A 20,402-nucleotide genomic window follows, 5' to 3' on the forward strand; every position below is an offset into this window, starting at 1 on the left:
GGAAGCCTTTATCAGCAATTCAAGACAAAAATACTACTTATTCACCAGTTAGAAGAAGAAGATTTATTTTACCGATACCTGCAAGCAGATATTCAGATTTTTAGAACAGAAACACAGCAAAATTTGAATGAAGTACGGTTATCATTTACATTTAGAAATGAAATGAGATTTAGAAATCTTCTTTGTCCAGCACAACTAACAAGAGTCGACCCAGGAACACCAGACAGCAGCTGTTTAAACACATCATGGAATACCAACAGTTTTTCATACACACACCTGGACTGGAAAAATGGTACTTAATCTCAAACAAACAAACATTTCTTTTTATCAGGAATCGTGTGTTTGCTTTTGCACTTCCTCTTTTAATATGGTTGTATTACAAGCAGGAATATAAGAATGAATATAGGGACAGGGGTGAAATTCTTGTGGTTTTTCTTGAGGGCTTTTCCTGGCATTATAATGTCACAATTAATCAGCTACAGCAACGGAAGAAATCAGGGTCAAGCACACGATGGTGTTTGGTATGGAATGACTTCATGGAGTCTAAGTACTCTAAAGACAGCACATTAGTTACGAATAGCAGATTTAAAATGATGCATCAGTGTCATGGTTGTAATGAGGCATTATGAATGATTTGTAGGATAACTCGGGTGTGTATAACAAGCACAATGACATTTTAAATGTAGATTTTGAAGTCTGTTTCACTGGATAATCAGACCTGAGTGTTGCACAGCGAGGGTGCAACAGGAAATGGGCGTACTCAAGGATGTCGAGACACTGATTCAGTCCTTATGAAAGCAGTGTGGTCAGCAGCAGCGTCTGTGCCAGGTCTTTAGAAGGGGAAACCCTGTCCTCTCAGTGCCAGCCATTGAAACAGAATGAAAACAAATACATTTCATGGTTTGGTCATGCGTAAACAAGGTTTTTAAAACTGAAAAATATCACAGAGGTATAAAGACTAATTCTAAGCAAAAATTAATAAAAAAAAAAAAAAGCTGTCATTTTTTCTTTCTTTCTAAATGAGCAGCTGGAATAGGGCTCGTCCAGATGGGCGGGTCACCATACTGACGATAAAGGTACAGAATGTTTCTGGGTCACATTCAGTGAATTCCAGAGCACTGCTGTAAATTCAAAAAGACGTCTCACAGGATCAGTGAAGATAGCTTACCTTAGAAACATGATGTGTGTTATTAGAACCGCTAGAAAGGCTATGACCGCCTCCCTTACAAACTCTTCCCCTATGAATCTTCCATAAAATCCTCCTTATTCTCTTCCCGTGTTTCACAGCTCTATGATTTCAGTGTCAGAAGGCTCCTCCACTGCTGATTTTTTGGCCGCCACTTTCTCACACTCAATGTTTGTGCCTCTTGAATGTGGTCAGCTGCACCATCTGAATTGACATCTGTTGTTTCCTGTATTTTAGACTGTGGTGAATAAAATGATCCCCTAACACAAGACCATTTCACCCTGCACTAAACAAAGACCAAAACCCAGAAACCACGGTGACATGATTGGTCTAGACATATGCAGAACTGTCACATGTAGCAAGAGGAGCGTGGTGTTCACCAAATCTTCTTTTCATAGCCTTATGTTTTCAACATTTATCAGTTTAACTAATTCAAAAGAACTGAAGCATAAGGCCGGGAAGAGCAAGAATGTAAAAAGAAAACAGGAGCACCCATTTCCTCAGGCATTGGCAGGACTGACAGATTAGGCCTGGAGGATGAAACTACTAAAGGCTCTGTGCATTTAGTTCAGTTTATGTAGAAAATAAAAACCTGAGATTAGAAAAATATTGACCTTAAGAGGGAAATGGAAATGTGTGAGTTTACAAAATTATAAAAAAGACTAAAGATCCCAAACACATGACTGTTTATTAGATGCAAAGCATGATTGGGGGCACAATGTTTGGAGGCATCCAAGCTCTTCCTCAGGTGCTGTGGTCAGGTGTGTCATGACATGCTCAGTCATGTTCAGCATGGTAAACATGATATCTGCACACACATGAAGCATGCTTATGTTAAAGCCACACAGTCCTACTGTATGCTCTTGTTGGAATCAAGACTTCTTCCCAACCCAGAGGAAATTGATTCAAGAACAACAAATGAATAAGCTCTCATTTTAAATGGATATTATATCATAATGTATTTAATCACTGTACTGGGTATTACGACTGTACATTTAATTACAAAATTGCAATTTAAAACAAGGCAGCTGGAGCCTGTTCTATCAGTATTTTTGCACAAGTTTTGTATTTTGCTGTTGAACTTTTGCAGAAGAGGGCAAAGTGGAGAGGGAAATCTTGATTGATAATCTGATAGTCATATATACACAGCTGGCTGCTTCTTAAAACCTTGTGGTGATGAAGCTGCAGGATTCTGTGACCTTCTGCTCACCTTCACGTTAGTCAAGCTGGATTCACCAAAAACAGACTCTTGCAGTTTTCTTTCCTGGAGATAGTTAACAAGAAAGGCCAGCATTGCACACATCTTTTTGACATGCACGGAAATACTTTTTTTTATTTTTTTTTACGTGTGAGACTAAATGTTATCTGGAGAAGTGCTGTGATTGTTATCTTGGTTATAGGTGGTGATTATGACAGCTCATGAAAAATTCCCCTAGCTAATTTTGACCTTTTCCTGCACACTACGTGTTCACTGTCATCCTCTGCAACACTTCTAACAGTGGCCAGATGTCCCAGATAGCCTGCCGGGCTCTGCGCTGTCAGCAGATCTGTGAGCACAGTGTGAGCTTAGCATGAAACACTGACACGGCACACAAGTCCTCCAGGGACACAGCAGAGGAAACCTGCAGAGCCGAACAGTTTGCTCTCTATGTCTTTGGGCCTTCATTAAACAGTATCAGTGGCTAAATTGCAGAGGTCATATAAAGTCTGTAGTTTGAATGTCTGAGGCACTTTGAAGGACCCTTAAAAAAAATTTACGTCAGTACTTTCACATAATCAAATTTTCTCCTTCCCAGCTGTTTACTGTACTTAGCCAGAGACCTTTGTTTCCATTGGTTAGATATCTCTAGTCTAGTAAAAAGTGATAATGTATTCGAGTGCATGACAAACCACACAGGACCAACCAGCAGCTTTCTGTGAAGGAGGAATTTATTTTGTGTCACTGCGTCAAAGTTAATCTCTTTATTTTCCAACCATTATCTCGAAGGTTATAAACAGCAGTTGAACTGTCTCAAAGTGTGCTATTAAAAAATAAAAATAAGACCGCATTATTAAAACAGGGGAAGAGCTGTCTAACAGTCTGCCTCTGATCACTACCCAAACACTAAAAAGACTGAAAAGCAACATTTGTTGACAATATCAGCTATCTTAGAATCATACACGTCCCTTTTAGTCTGCAAGCACCAGTGCTAGCTGTGCCATGTTTAAGGCGTTGGTTCCCGTTGTTAAAGCAGGTAATCATTTGCTTGATCCTTATTTTGTCCCACTGTGAGTGTTTAAAATAATTGGGGAAAATGTGGAACCCCCCCAGATCATACACTATTGTCTCTCATAAAGAATACTGCTCTTCATCAAAGCACAGTGATGTTTTTTCAAAGACTGAAAATGTGTAGCTTTGCAAAAACAAATAGAATATATTTCTACATACAGTTATATAAAGTTTTTTTACTAACTAGTAAAAAAAGACTGGAGACATAACCTGAAGGCACTGCGCGACAGTGGTGACAGAACCTGCTCGGGGAGGAGACTGTAAACATTTCTTTCTGTTTGTCTGAGGTTGGAGAGACAGCAAAGGCAGTGGAGCACGATTACTCCTGGAGTGGCAGTCACTTTAAATAAGCAGTTAATTCAAAACTGTGTTGCAAGGCTAAAAAAAAATAAAAAAAATGGTGATACTGTATATGAAGCTTTGCACCTGGTATGCAGGTGTCAGCAGCAGATACAAGGCTCTCTCTCTGCAGGTCTGAATGTTGATTAGATTTCATTCACCCATGTGCCAGAAAGAGTGTTGCAGCGTCGTCACTGATCTCATTAAACTTAAAGGCATAAGACTTGTTTTTGTGTCAGTCATTAAATCACATTACCTCTCTACAACAAGGACATCCAGTCGCCAAAAAATGTTGCTAACGCACACAGAGTTTCACAGAGGATTGGGGAGAAATGTCCGTATTACTGGAGTGTTATCTCCTTGAATGTCACTCCTGCTGGATGAACAGCATTCACAGTACGTGGTGCTGGCTGCTGCTTGCCAAGTCTCCACTGGCTGGCCGAAGAAGGTGCATGGTCATGGATCACCACGGGTCTTAACCAACAGGTAAGACAATCCATCTATTATGCATTGTCATATTTCTGCAGAGCCTCCTCGAGCTTGCCTGTGATATTTTGGAAGAAGGATATCTGCTGCTGAAGGTAGTGCTGCATCTGCGCCTTGAAGTCTCGCACGCGGATCTGGTGGAAGTGCTGGATCTCAGCCAGTGTGGCGCAGGAGATGATGTTGCAGCGCTCGTTGATGCCTTCTGCCTGTGCCCGGTCCATCTTGCCCTCCTCTATATGCTTGTGGCTTTCTTTCACTTTCGTCAAGGCCCCTGTTAGGAAATAGGAAAAATAAATAAGAACACTAGAATGATGAGAAGAAAAAAAAGAAAAAAGAAAAAAAAGATACTTTAATCCCTGTGGGAAAACAGCCAAGAAGGAGGCAATGTTTCAACAATGTTCCTTCCTGAGCTTTAAACCAAACATTGAACTCATCTAACAGACGTCTGAGGAAAGTGAATTATCAACCTGAGAATCATTTAACACTGAGTTTCAGGAGCACAGCTCGATAGTACATCAACAACTTTAAGGAACTGGTCAAAAATAGTTTGATGAACACTTTGTTCCAGAATCCCTGAGAACCACATCTGTGTCTATAGTTAGGGAATGTGAGGGGGCCGGACTCTAAATGAGTCTATTAGATTATGCTATTTGAAGGTCTTTTCTGCACAGCCATTTAAGGCGATTCTGCTGGCAGTCTGATACCATCTACCAACGACTGTTGGCATATTGGGTGTGATATAAACAACGAGAACCACTTTCATATTGTGAACAACTCTGATTCGAGTGACACTGAGCTATTCTTTAATACTGATGTCATGGTTGAGCATTTTGCTGTGAGCTAAAGCTCCCTCTCACACAACAATTGTGCAGTAATAGCCTTGAAATCACATCGAGGTCCACATTTCCTCTCCAGTAAAAACAATGAACCTGGGGCGACAGTATATTCTGTTTCAAAAAGGTTTGAGGGCTTCTTCATTGTTAATCTTTCCACAGTTATAGACTCTAGCAATCGTCTACCATCCTCTAATAGACGATATAAAGCTGGATGCAGAAGAAGCCAGCGGTGAGCGTTAAACAACTTCCCTTCGAAATGTCTTCTTCCCTGTTGCGTTTAAACCTGTGACATAAACAGTTTAATTTCTCTGTCCTTATACAGCTCGGAAAACAAAACCCTGAACACTTCCCATGCTGAAACTCCAGACCCTCGTGCACAGATTCTACATTTTCATGTACAATCTGTAACCTTTGACCAAAAGTATCGATTAAACAGTGTTACCTGGACATGCTGCAAATGTTAGCATGTCCAGCAAACTAGCTAACTGTCGAGACATCTTAATTATACTTATTCACAAAGTTTTTAGTCTTCAAGAGTAAATATGCTGTTTGCAAATATGATCATACATTATTTGTACAATGAGGACATGTTAGCACTCTATGTGGTGTTTTTCTTGGCTGCAATTAAGAGTGTGACCTCCGATGTTCATACTTTCGATGAAGACCTATGCAGCAGCTTTGATATATTGACACATGCCACCTTTAACGTTACAATTTAAGTAAACTTTGACAAAGTCAGACATTATCCCTTCGAACAGAATGCGAAAGTTGCTTTTCAACAGAAGGGGGCGGGGCTTACAGTTGTAGTGTAGAAGGACATTAACAGATCCTTTCTAACTAATTATTTGATATTGACAACATTTTTGGGAGTTGGATTTTAATATTCAAACTACTTGATGTTTCCAATCATGTGGCGTCAAGTCAAAGTGTATTTATAACGCACACCAAAGTACTGAAAAAGATAAAGATTTAGTAGTCTGCACTACAGGTGGGAGTAAATCATGACAAGGTTAGATTGCACCTCTCCTTCACATCTATCAAGTAACTAAGTTGCAAAGAAGAAATCTCACATATGACACTCATACTGAGAGTGTGACACCTCTGAGTTTCCACCCTGCTGTCATCAGTGTGGTGGACTCTTGTGGCAAGACAGGGCCGACTCATGTTGGTTTACAAACCTTCCATTTTGACACGTCAACCGTCACTGCAGAATCTTCTTCCTTTTTTCCAAACCTCTGCAGAGCTTTTGTTGCTGCATTATCATGCCTTCAGCCTGACTGGTGTCAAAACTAGAAATTAGCCCACAAGTTTTCAGACACATGTTTGAATGGGAGCAGAAGGCAGGGTCAAAGCACCCTGAGCTCACGACAGATGACTTCTCAAACTGTTGACGTTCCCTGACCCCGTAAAGGAAGAAAAGTCTGCAGCGATAAGCTTTACACTGAATGTAAGACAAAGTGAAAGGCTCTGACCTTCTTTCTGATCCAACGACTAAAAAATGTCCAAGCTGAAAAAAAGAAACATTTCCTTGAGTTGTGACACATTTGCTAAACTATGTGTTCTGTCTTAATGTCGTAGAGATGCTTGAAGTTATGTTCGTGACAGAAACGATTACCAGATTTTTTCAGATGATTTTTTAATAAGAAACAGAAAGGAAGTTGAAAATGTTGGATGTTGTTTAAATGGACTCTGCAGCCGTTGAGATATCCTATCCAAACACCTCACTGCTAGACAAGTATGTAGTTAAATATGAAGAACATTTCCTGATTCCAGTCTTGAATCGTGAAGACTTGTTGCTTCTCTTACTTTCTGACTCTGTTTCTGTCACTGTCTGACTTTTTGAGTTATTAGGGGGGAATAAGTTGAGCAACCCTGAAGCAGAAATGTACGACTGTATGCAGGTGAGATGTTAAAAAATGTAAGTCGCATCGATGAATCCAATCGACAAAGACAACATGAACTTAGAAGAGTGAGACTTCAAGCATGGCTTATCCAGCTGACAGACAAACGTCATCTCTGATCTCTGGCTTTGGGGCCTCGGGGGGAATGGAAGATTTGTGCCTTGAAGGCATGAAGTCAGACTGCCTGTCATGGGATTTTCAAGCCATAATGTGAGCTTAGTCACCAGCAGCACTCTGCTGAAGTCTGAATCAGCTGACTGTTTCCTGAAATGTGACCACAGCGGACTCACTGACCTCAACCTGTGTTCATCTACTTATCTTCTATCTGAACTTTAAGTTCATACCAAAAAGCTGCATTGCTGCTTTCACTACTAAACACTGAGCAAACACAAACACATTTTGCTGACGAAATCCCCCCAAAAAGCCACGTCTTTGCCCTTCCCCCTTTACAAATCTGCCCAGTTTGCCTTCTGGCTGTCGCTCCCTCAGCCGCAGTTTAACCCAGATCTTTGAAATTCCTCTAAGGCACAGCAGATTGAACACGACTGTAGGAGACGCAGAGATAACAGCAGAGCGGAGACAGGGGCTGGAAACCAGAGAGACGAGAACAAACACAGCTGTCCAAAGGCTCTAATGCTAATCCCAAAGGTGTGTACTGTACCTTAAAGGTCTCCAGCTTCCTGTGCTTGAAAGCTCACTAATGGAAAGGGGAATAATTGTTACCATGGAGACTTCATGAAAAAGACAGACTTCAGTCAAACAGAAGAAGACTGTCGGCAAGATGAACTAAATCAGTTTTTATTGCAACTGCTGCAAGATGGCCTTGCGGGAAAAAAACAACAACTCAACGAGCACAAAGAAACTAAGTCAGGAGAGACTGCAACATCAGTGCTAGTGAATGATCATTTTATTCTGCTCAACATTTCCTGGAATTGGACACAAAAATGAATCTTTGCTCTTTTTACCTTCAAGACAAATGGACAGTTTATTTGTGAACTTGTTATTTCATAACAAATGATGATGCTCAACTAACAACACAGTCACAAAGACTTTTGTTTAAGTGGAGACCTGTAGTTCATTTTGAATATGATTCTGCCGACCCTATTCTCACTCATTACAATCTGAGGCTTTTATATTGGGTCTGTAGGCACTTGGGTTGGAAACTGGAGGGTCCGGGCACGGATCAAGTCCGGAAATTGGTTTGGTAGCTGGAAAGGGGCCAGTCCACTTCCTTACTGCAGAGGTGCCCTTGAGCAAGGCACCGAACCCCAAAACTGCTTTGGAGCGCTCTCTGTGGGCAGGCCCCTCACTCTGAGACCTCTCCATTAATGCATGTCACTAGGATCCTGTTTGTGCATGAGTGTGTATTTAGGCCCATGTGTGTTCACGTCCATTAAACAGAGTGTAAACCGAATTTCCCCTCGTGAGATTAATAATGTGTAAATAATTATTATTATATTAAGTCTGTCCAATAGCAGCCCTCTGCTATCATTCAGCTTCTATATTTGGACTTTTCGCCTTAACCGATCAGAGACGGACGGATTGATGTGCATCACAGTGCTGAGGCTTAAGATTTGAACCTGCTGCTGATGCCTTCAAGAATGTCGCCTCTGTATAATGAGGTGCCTCCTCAGCTTAACCATCACTCAATCACTCAGCTTAACAATCGCTCCAGTGTCATCTTAATAATACATTTCTTTTCTGCTGAAGCCTCAGTCAAGATGTTGCTTTTTGTTTTCCTTCAACTGCCAATCACTGCCCAGTCTAAGCAGGAGGGTGCCGACATAGGGGGAGACATTACTGCTGAGTAGAGGATGATGTTTTTTTTGGTTTATTTTTTACAAGACTGTGTTATCATTTATCGTTACAGCCCTTTCTTATGCTATTGTTGCTTTACCAGGTTACAAAGTGACAAAGCACCAAATAAGACAGATAATGCTGTAATGTAAGATTTACATCTACAGTGAATAATAAGGGTTGTGTCATAATATTGCAGTGTCACATTATAAATAAGATATATCCTCAATGAGCTCAGCTGATAGGAATCCTTCCTGGCTGTTTGGAGGTGGCATTGACTCCCCGTGGACTAACTGCAGGCAGCAGCTTCAGCTCTTACGTAATCCTCCTGTTATACAACATGAGCCTACCACAAGCTGGTGACCTGAACAACCAGCGGCAATCCCCATTTCATCACTGCACCACCACTGTCATCCATCTGTGCTCCAGAAGACATTTTCACAGCCTGGAACTATTAATGAGACAGACCTGCACAGGAGACGGCCAAAAATTGGACCTGGAAGCTTTGTTAGTGACAAGGAATTTTTTCCTTTGTTTCCTGCCTTTGTTTTATCCGTGTGTTTGATAAGATTTTGATGCGATCGGATGCAATCTCAGTGCTGCCTGCATAGATAAAAAAATAACAATGGAACTGCAATTAAAGCAGAACAATCTAAAAGTCTTTCATCAACATGACTTCTGAACATCACCTTGATTTACCACAGACAGGCTTTAGCTTATCCTGCTGGGTTTGTGTATGTAGGAAAAATTGATCACTGTGAACTTTGGTATGCAAATGTGATGTACTCGCTGTCCTATCGCTCAATTAAGCAATAAAAGCCCTCCCCCAAGCTAAGTGATAAATCATGCTTTATCCATAGGGGGGCGCCAAAATCAACAACGCCATTAAATTCCACACAGGAGCTTTAATAACATTTTTCTGAAAGAAGGCGCTGTTGTCTTTTTAAGCTGAAGTGATATTCTTCCGCCTGAAGTTAAAAACAATGTTGTCCTTTAAAACGCACTTCAGGCAAGGTCAATATTATCCCACTGAGGAAGTGTTTAAATAAGAACTTACAGCACTGAACTGTTTGCATTTGAAAATTCACACGACAATTTTCACACGGTTTGATATCAATCAGGAATTTCAGAATCTGCTGAACCTTTTATTGAGCTCAACATACGCAGTCAAATGTTTAACGCTAAATAAAGGCATGTAAACTTAAGTATGTTCATTTATAAAAGCACATGTATCCTCTTTGGGAACACGCCACGGCAGAGTAAACACTAAACTTGAACTGTAAACGTTGAAGCATTTATGAAACCTTTTTCTCCTTCCTCTTTCTCAAGAGCCTGACATAAATACAAACAAAACCTGATGCTGTCATAGTACAAAAATAAACAGTACAGGAATAAAAGATGTGAAGCTCAATATGTTTTTGAAAGCAATATCAGACATAATGTCAGTATCACTGTCAATGTGTAGCTCCATGCGATTGGCTAATGGCGTCCCTGAAGAGGTGAAGATCAATAGGATAATATTCTGTGTCCTGATGTGGGACAGATGGGATTACATAAAAACCTGTGTGGTGCCTGAGGTCCTAATGAGACAGATATAGGCAGCTAAAATTGAATCCAGCCAATGATAAGACTGAGTGCTTTGAAGAACCAAGCGGTGATAAGTTATCATAGGATAACCTTTTAAAATATGGTCGATGGCCAATCCTTTTACTCTTAACTTCTACTTCTACAGCAACTGTCTGACTTTCTGACTGAATCTTCATGACTCTCCCTACCAATGAATTGCTTTTGCACTATTCAGCTGGTGAGTTTATGTAAGCCCACTTGTGCTGAGGAAATGTGTACTCTGGTTTATGTCATCAAAGGATGTGGCCTAGCCTCTCCTCAGGTGTCAAATGAGGAACAGACAGAACACATCAGCACTTTTGGACATTTCCTCTCCACAATTATCAGGAGTATTAAAACAATACAAGGATAGAAGGATGAACAAAGGGGAGGGTTTTCAAGAAGTGTGAGAGCCTGCAAAAAAGGCAAAAGTGCACGAAAAGGCAGACAAAATGTACTAGAGTTCTAAATTTCACTTAGCAGACGCTTTTATCCAAGCCCATGAACATCAGAGAGTAAACTGCGACACAAGCAAGAATCTAGAAAAGAGTTAACAACATCAGTAATCTTGCTTGTACTTGCTTGTACATCTAGTACATTTTTGCTTGTACAAAATGTACTAGAGTTCTAAATTTCACTTAGCAGACGCTTTTATCCAAGCCCATGAACATCAGAGAGTAAACTGCAACACAAGCAAGAATCTAGAAAATAGTTAACAACATCAGTAAGTGCAGACAATCAGCTTTAAGTCTTATCAGACACACGGAGGCTGACAGGCAATACACAGAGCAACATAGACGGCTGTTTGTGAGAGTATTAATTAATATAGGACCCATCTTAAAAATTGTAGTTAGCATACAAAACCATCATCATCAATAATATCAAAACCATCATCATCATTAAAGTCGTAGGTAAGCAGGAGAGAGCTGGGTCTTTAGTTTTTTCTTAAAGGTGAAAAGGGACTCTGAGAATCCAATGGAGTTTGGAAGTTTATTCCACCACCGGGGGGCGACAGAGGAGAAGCGTCTCGTTGGAGATTTAGGACTCTGTTGTGAAGGTTGGATCAGACGCCTTTCATTGGCAGAGCATAGTGGGCGAGAGGGAGTGTAGACCTGGATTATAGAGTTTAGGTAAGAAGGAGCTGTTTTTAATTGCTGCTTTGTAAGCGAGCAGCCGAGTTTTAAATTTGATAGGAGCAGTAACTGGGAGATGTTCCCCGCTGGTTTCTAAGCTGCACATTTTTTTCCTGACACATTAATGTGCAGTTGAAATTACAGTTATCTATGTTCATGCTTTTGTTACAACCAACCCATTCCTTCATGCACCTTTCCTTCTAATGACAGTCATTTCACTGCAGTATTATTAACGGTTCTCCAGTTCTTGGTGTGTCCACAAAATCTCCAAGACAGTAGACAACAAAAGGTGGACTTTAGAGCTTGAATGTCAAGTAACGTTTTGCATTAATGTTTGCATTCAATGGAACATGGAAACATGTTGGCTATTTGAGTAACAAGCGGCTATTCAGTTCTCATGAGCGAGAAAGCTGCAGTATTTAATGTAATGCACGCACATTAACAGTACTAATATATCACTGTCACTCCCGTGCTGCATAATGCAATTTTTAAACAGAAAGAAATGAGGACTGCTTTTCTTCACTGGCATAGTTGCATGAAATAAAAAATCTTGCACCACCTGAATAAAAATAAATAAAGCAACTAAGCAGCCTCAGTGCACCTAAAACAAGAGGAGATCAAAGAGACCTTTCACATTAGGTATTCTGCACACCGCTCTAATTTAATGTGCTACGTGATTCCAGCTCTCGCATCAGCTTTGTTCCCAGTCTCCCACTGTGGTGAATGTTACACTACATTCTGTCATCTTTCCATTGTGCCTGCAGCAAGGTCTACTATGTGTGGTATCAAATCAGAGTTTCTTATCTGAGGAATTAGGCCGGGCTTATTCACGCCACGCTGTGTAACTGGCTGCGTCACCTTATTTAGGCTGTGTGTGGCCTACTGTACGTGGCACACTGGATTTGAGCTGACGAGGGAGTTTTTGTCTCACTGCCGCCCCAAACACACTCTGTCCTGTTCCCCCTGGTGTTTTCTATTGTGGAGTGAATGGGTCAGTGTTTGTGGGGGACAGAAAATGATAAACAAAGATGAACGAAGGCAAGGTGGTGGAGTCAAACACCGGGAAAGCTGTTGATAAACATCTCTCGATCACAACAACATGACTCTGGCAGGAGTACACTTCATGGATGAGGTAATGTTATCAACCTAAAAAAAAGGAAGTAACTCGACTTCCTTCCTTATTTTTGACAGTATAGGTGGGTTGGAACATTATTGGAAACATTTAGGATTACATAAACTCATGATCTAAGAGGTGTCTTTGACACACATGAATCATGGCCCTGATGGATCACAGAAACAATACTCTTTGACCATCAAAACTTGTCTTGATGTGGCCGGCTGCTGCAACAACATTTTATCCTTGCACCAGGAGCCTATTACACATACAGTAGACTTCCACAAGCATCCAGATTATTTGTGCAAGCGAAAGCAAAGTCTGACGCTCTCCAACCTGTGGAGCGCAGAAAGAGCTAGAAAAGAGAGACTAATCTAATAGACTCTGAGAGAGTACATTCCATAAGTTTATCACGTGTGTTTTTTACTCATAATTTAGAATTTGATTGCTTCGTGTTCAATGCCTTTCCCTGCAGGAATGTAACATATTTGTCTTTAACACAAGTCAACAGCAAAATGCTACATTTCAGTCGTGTTTCTACAAAGTCACAAATGCACGTTGTGGTTTAAAAGCCAGCAGAAGACAGCAGGGTGATTATGATTGGTGGATGAACTCTCTTTCCATGGCCAGATCTGAGAGCCGTGTGAGGTCAGTAGGTTAGAGCACTGGGACTGTACATAACACATGGAATAAAAACATTACCAACATGGTAATGTTTCATTTTCATGGGGTTTAAAAACATAGATCCCACATAAAGGCACGAGCACATTCAGAAACCATCAGGGATAATCTTCAGAAAGATAAAGTAGGATATTCTCAGTTGCATGGTGATATAATTGACTTCTCTTTTCCTTTAGGAGGATGTGATTGTTCCACATTTTAACACATGGTAAAAAGAAGTGAGAGCTTCCTTCTACTGCCACAATGCCAAACCTCTTGTGAAACATTGCTGCCTCTCATGAGAGTGACATTTTGCCACACAATGAGAACAATCACTGGGTTAGGGTCACGAAGGAGGATGGCCTAGGTTAGTGTAACATTGAGTTTCTGTGCAAAGACTCTCCTAGACAATCATTAATGAGGAAGTCAGCTTTAAATGTTTCAATTAAAAAAGCCAGGAAGGACATTCTCCATTGCTAACATGTTGTACTTCCTCTGTAAGGGGAAATCAAACACAGCCAAACAGAAGGTGCCTGTTTGCTTTAGCAGGTGGGGCAAACTCGGGGTAGAAGCATTTTGACCGAGTTCCAAATGCAAACACGACATATTTGTTTTGCAAAGTGACATAAGCTGTAGTTGTAACCTGACTGCTTGAAAGAAATAAGGTTGTTTATTTGTTAATGGCCAGCACATCTTACTTACACTCACATCTTTACTTTAAAACCTGAATTTTGTCGCTTAGCCAAACATGTGGTAGAAAGTAAGCCTTGCCGAGTGGATTTAAGATCCCAGAGGTGCCATATTGCCTTCCCTAGAACACTGGGATTATGAAACATTTCCTAAATTTAAACTAAGTTTTTTTCACTTGTTAGTTCAGTAAATTGGATTTATGCAAACTGTGTTTTCAAAAGCCTTAAATTTGAGAAATAACAGTTTTCTAACAGTCTTGGGAAGAAAAAAGGCAACTAACCATAACATTGTTACCATCTGGTTTCGAGATTTTGTGAATAAACCGAGTAAAAAATCTTGTTTGGCCTTGGTCTGTGAAATGTAAAATGCTAGTGTTGTTTTCTTTTTTTTACCTTTCTGGACATGGATGATGTCTGGGTAGTTTGCCAGGTGCCCTTGGTAAAGCGCTAATAAATCCATGATTGGGTCCAAATCCTTTCCTGGCTGCTCAGCAAAACACTCTCCGATGGCTTCATACGTGTCCCCGGTGAAGGAGATGGCCTGGTTTAGTCCAATAGAGTACACCTGCTGGTCCATCTCAAAGGCCTGACTCAGGACCTTGAATGACAGACCCACTTTCTGATACTCTTTCTTAAAGCCGCTGATCTGCTTGCGGGCAAACTCGTTGACAGTGGCGTTAAGCTGCAAGGTGCTATCGTCCATCCTCTTGGTGAAAGCTTTGAATCCGTCTATTTTACTCTCCACCTCCTGGAAGTCAAGCGGAGCAGCAGGGGGGCTGATGGTGAGGAAAAAGTTGGCTCCCACCATCTCGTCCTTCTCCGCCTTCCTCTTGCCCTGCTTCCAGGCCTTCTCGTCTGTGCTGTTACAGGTGAGGAAGTGCTGGAAGACATCACACCTGGCCAGGACAGGGTGACTGGTCATGTGGTTCATCCACCATATGAGGCCTTTCCTCCTCTTGGAGATGAAGTCTTCCTCAAAGCGACCCGTGGCCTGCTTCTCAGGGATGTGCGGCACTGAGATGACAGGAAATTTCTCCACCAGCCGAGCGTAGAGCCAGTCAAAGTGCTTATACCTCCTGTTCACTTGGTTCTGAGTGTGGGTGGGGGTCAGCTTGTAAGACATGTAGCTTTTCATCCCCTTGAACTTGGTCTGTTTAGTGGGGTCGTCTATTGTACAAGCGAAGGGGTAGGGGTTTTCTTGCCACTCAGGACCATACTGACCCATCACCACACAGATCTTATCCCCATCCTTCACAAATCCTGCTGCCTCCCCGAGCACAAACGCCTCTCCTCCTGACTTAACAAAGGTAGAAAACCTGTTCAGGTTCCTACTGACTGTGGCCGAACTCTTCGCTTGCTGTGCATTACCTCTGGACATTGAAGATGTTGTGACTCTGTAAGTAGACGGCCCATTGCCTTCATAGTCATGATACCTTCCTCCAACAGTCCCTGGTTCATCTGCAACCGTGGAGCTGTCATCCCAGTCATCATCCCAGTCGTCATCACTGCCAGGACTGGACTGCTGGTAGATGTGTTGCTGCTGCTGCTGCTGCGTTGTTGGTGGTGGTGGAGAAAAAGTGGCGAAAGCAGGTGCAGAAGGTTTAGAAAAGTTAGTCTGAGGCTTATTTGAGCCGTCAAAACCTCCGGATGGGATGTTGGCGTATCGTGAGTCCGGGTAAGTGTCACCAGATGTGCTGCTGCAGCTGTTGTTGTTTAACGTGGAGGCAGCGTCGTTTCTCAGTACCTCCACGTAGGACGCGGGGAACAGACCCCTCTCTCCTTTACTGTTCACCCCCTCGAACCAGCCGTCAATGTCCTGCTCGCTGTACAAAGTTAGGACTTCGTTCTCCCTCACAGACACCTCCCCGGGGTTTTCAGAGTTGAAGTCGTACAGCGCCTTGGCTCTGAGCGCCATGATTCACCACAGCTGGAAGCAGACCGGGACAGCGGGCTAACTTACGGCTGCCTCACCGGAGAAGGAGGGAAGAGCAGCGGGCACACAGGCTAGCTCAGACAGCCACGGAACTCCTTCTGCAACTGCGCGTAAAAACTTCTCACAGTGGGAGAAAAGGCTGTTTGTATCCCTTCCTGCAGAGTATTTATTCCGTACGCCACACCTACGATGATACCAGGCTTGTTTTTAATCCAGCGATTCCAGTGTGTGAATCTGGAGTTAAGGTCTTTTCCGTTACAACAACATTAACCCGAGCCCCCCCTCGGTCTCCCTCCGATCCGAGTCGGACGCTTCTGCCTTCACGCGCTGCGCAGCAACCGCACGTCGACCAGGCTGAATAATCGAGGGCGGAGCTACAAGATGCTGCTGTCCAGCCCAGACAGCACAAATCAAACGCCTGTGAGCTCCACGACAATGCCTCTCAGCAATTGTTGAGTGCTGATTAACATCAAATAAACCTCAGAGCAGCCTCAGTCCTGTTTGTCCCATGCAGAAAGAGTTGTTCTCATAATAAGGAAAGGGCAGTTCACTGGTATAATGCTTTTGAATTTTTAAAATGAAAATTTAAAATGCTGCCCACCGAGTTTCACAGAATTAGAATAAGCCTTGTATATCTAAGTATATATAAAATGGATCTAAACACATAAAGACATAAAGACATTTTGCTGTTTGTTCTCGTAATAATGGTGATTTTTTTAATAGCCTAACCATTAAGCTTTATAGTAGGAACTTAAATAAATTTACATTATTCTAAAACAGATTTTTCATCAAAATATTTTGTATTTTATCACACAAGTCACAATAATTGCATGCATGGCAGAACACATTCTGCCTCTTTAAAAAGCTAAAGCCAATAGTAGGCTATTCATTTTATATAGTTGTTCACAAATTGCATTTGTGATTCTCTTCTGCCCCAAAAGATATCCTTAGACAAGCACTAAATTATACATAAAATCATTTGAACATTGCAGCTTATTCTGGTGAAGGACTGACTGTCAGGTTAACCTGGCCTCTTGTCCACCTTTTTCATCCTCCAATGTGAAAGGAATGTCATCCAACATATGCTGACATCAGCTGACTGGTCCTTTTTGTCTGATCATTAAATCAGGCAGAAACTTGACCAGGAGTTGAACCTGCGACAAGTATGATGAGGACAATAGCTTATATGAGCCCCAACCCAATCTCCAAAAGTGGAGATTTATGCTAATTAAGTAGGCCTGTATTAATTGGATCTAATAATTGACAGGCATTATGTTAGGTAGTTTATACTGCAATAGCTTTAGTCTAGCTTTAAAACCTAAAGTGAATCCTGCCTCATGAAACTGCTTATCTGCTCATTCCATGGCTATAAATGAAGAGTTAAGTATCCTGTTTGTGACCCATGCAGTATATTTTCTCTGCAAAATATGTTCAAGATGGGAATACTAAATCACTATGATCTCTGGAATTTTTTATACATGGAAATGCCAATATTCATGTGAATAGATCATCCTAATTGCTTTTAAAACATTCAGCTCTCTAGTTTCCAGCTTTGATGGCGAGATTTACATGTTGATAAATAATGCTTGTGATCCAGACCAAAAACATTTCATAAAGGCAAAAAGTTAGGTTTTTTTCAAATTCCAAAGTTACATAAATTGAATTAGTTACATAAACTAAGTTGTGCTTACATTTTATATCTAACCAATGGTGTGAACTCTGAGACAGATAAGCAACCACCCACAGTGGGTTTGGTTGACATCCTGTTACATCAACAAACTGTTTCCTATGGGAAATATGTGAACTGGAAACTGCATTGCCTTGATGATGATGATGATGTGTCTTTTTGTTTTTTTACTGGTAGATACCGCCCCCTTGTGGATGTTTTGTGAATGTATTGAGATCACTTGCCTCTGATTCAGGAGTGAATCCAGCTTTACTTGACGAGGATGTTTACGTTTTGTTTCATTGCTTTTGATATACTTCTACAATATGACTTTAATTATGTAAATCATATCCAATTGAAGAGCAGGTATGCCTATGGTCCCTGACCTCCATGTCCGTTTGTCGAAATGTCCTTGAGCAACTAACTACAAATAGATCCATATATGTGTGTAAGGGGAAAGTGGTAAATCAGCTTTAACAAAGCCTCTCTGTAATATATTCAACGCACACATCTGTGCAAATCCACCACCTTTAAATACTTGAGGCCACCAGAGGTCTCTCTCCTCATATTAGACTGGGTCAGATGTCCTGAAGAAGACATCACAAGCATATTCAATACACATGCTTGGTTTTTCTGCATATTTAAGGTAATGTAACGATTTTTTATCAACATCATCCATACCTGTCAGAGCACTGCAAAGAAAATCCAGTTCATCTCCTGCTTCAGTGTTCAGGGAGTTTTCCTTTATAGCACAGCAGCACATAAAATATTAAAAAGGAGCATGGTCTCCCAGGAGCAGGATTACTTCAGTATGCAGCTTGCATCACATTAGAAGACTTGTTATTCATATTGGTTCTCTTAATAAGGAGGAGTGTATCGCATAATCATTCTGTCTGAGATACCTGTTCGCATCTATCCAGACATTATTGCACATTTGTCGTGTTTATTTTATCACGTGGAGTGATGGCATTTCCAAGTTCTCTGTGCAGACTCAGAGTAATGTGAGTTGGGCTGGCGTTTGTGTGAAGGGTGCAGTACAGTTCCTGTAAGGCTCTGAAATGTAAGTTTAATATCTTTGAAGTGTCTGTTTTAAGAGAAGAAAACATAACAGTGAATGTGTCTTCTTATTATTCAACATTTTGTGTTGGTAACATCTGTTGATAAGCCTTCACGCTTTGGACAACCCTTTTCTTTCATTATGGGTTGTGTAATAGATTACGTCAGATTCAATTGCATTTTGTGCTGCTAATGAGGAGAAACGTAACTGCATGAAGGCACACGGTCTTATTCCTTGGTCTGGTGTTAGTTTACCAGTTTGAACAGAGAAACACATCAGTTAAAGTCAAAACAGAGTCATCAAGTGATTCAATACTACAGTCCTAGCCATACAGTCATATCCATTTTTTTTGTAATGTAGCTTTTTGGTAAATGGAATTGAGCTTGTATAGTGCTTTTCTAGTCACATTACACAAATAATTTTAACAAAGGAGCTTCATGTCATCGATGGGGATATAGTGCTTAACAAACTTATTAGACCACCACTTGTGGCACAGCTGCCCTAAATTAACAGCATTGCTAATTACCCAAATCATTTTTCTCTGTCTGTAATGGTTAATACGTCAGTATTTAGAAGCTATTTAACTGAAATGGTATATTGTATGCTAAAATACAATTTTTATTGTTATAAATGAATTTTCAAATTTACCACAAAAAAAAAGTAAAGTGTATTATTATTTCTTGATTAAGATGTCAAATTATAGTTATTTACTTGAATACTTGAACAGAAATATTGGTTTAATATTATGCTTGATTAAATGAATTTCTGACTTCTCAGAGAAGCTCAGTGAACCGGCTCAAATGTGGGTATAAAAAAAGATGAATTCAGTTTGAGATAGGGTTCATATACCAACAAGAAAATGAGCCCATACATAGACTATGTGTGTGTAGAGACTATTTGACCAAGACAAAGGAATCTGGAGAACTGGAACTGATGGACTCGTCAAGTCCAAGTCCTGATTTGAATCCTATTGAACAAATCAGGCATTTAGATTCAAAGATTGATAGCACAAACGTTTGTGTGTTCATACAAAGCAAGTCTGTGGGAACAGACAGAAACTATGAACTCAATAATAAACGAGACTGCTGAAAAGTACATATTAAAATATGCCAGCAAGAATTCAAGCTGTTATCAAGGTCAAAGGAGCCCATACAAAACATTACATTTTTTTGGTAAAAAAGGGACAGTTTCTGAAAGATTTCTAAAATACTTATTATATATTTCCTCGTTTTTATGACAGGGGATCTCATAAATGTGGTAAGCGATTTACATCAGGAGAGGGGATTCATGGCACTCTGCCGAAATAGTCTTTTTCTAAATATTGGTAAAGATTATTGATGAGTGATATGGTGGAGGTACCACTTTCTCGACAGGGGGCTCCAAACTCATAAGTTCCTTATAGAACCTTTATGTGTGCTTGTTCCCCTGACTGAATAAATGTGTATGGTTGACATATAGCTTATTATTATTATTATTATTATTATTATATTTTTTTAACCCTCTAGAGTACGTAACGGAGCTATTAATAGTGGACAATATGAGAGGGGACAATAACTAGTTAACATGTGCAGCATAACACATCAGGACCTAAATTATTCCTGAAATGATTCCAACCAGGATAAGTCTGTAAAAAAAGTTGACAACAGTTGAAAACAAAACACCAGTTCCAGAAAGGACACCTCTACAGAATGAAAATAACCACCATGTGTTTGATCATGTGACCACGCTACG

The 20,402-nt window shown here is 40.7% G+C and overlaps 1 protein-coding gene across 1 annotated transcript; it reads right to left on the bottom strand.

Moving 5' to 3' along the window:
• Positions 1 to 3,094: 3,094 nt before the first annotated feature.
• Positions 3,095 to 16,384, bottom strand: snx18a (sorting nexin 18a). The gene is made up of 2 exons (XM_079350136.1): positions 14,409 to 16,384; positions 3,095 to 4,551 (listed from the first exon to the last, which is right to left on the bottom strand). Exons 1-2 carry the CDS (start codon positions 15,928 to 15,930, stop codon positions 4,298 to 4,300), a joined length of 1,776 nt encoding a protein of 591 aa, XP_079206262.1. The 5' UTR covers positions 15,931 to 16,384; the 3' UTR covers positions 3,095 to 4,297.
• Between the last annotated feature and the right edge of the window lie 4,018 nt (positions 16,385 to 20,402).

This window comes from Symphodus melops, assembly GCF_947650265.1.
Source record: "Symphodus melops genome assembly, chromosome: 1".
NCBI classification, from domain to species: Eukaryota; Metazoa; Chordata; class Actinopteri; order Labriformes; family Labridae; genus Symphodus; species Symphodus melops.

What these genes read in the sequence shown, in the direction of transcription:
- snx18a (XM_079350136.1), bottom strand. Translation starts at nt 15,930, where the DNA reads ATGGCGCTCAGAGCCAAGGCGCTGTACGACTTCAACTCTGAAAACCCC. An exon ending in CATCATCCATGTCCAGAAAG is followed by an intron (nt 4,552 to 14,408) that starts GTAAAAAAAAGA and finishes ATTTCCTAACAG; the next exon opens with GGGCCTTGACGAAAGTGAAA.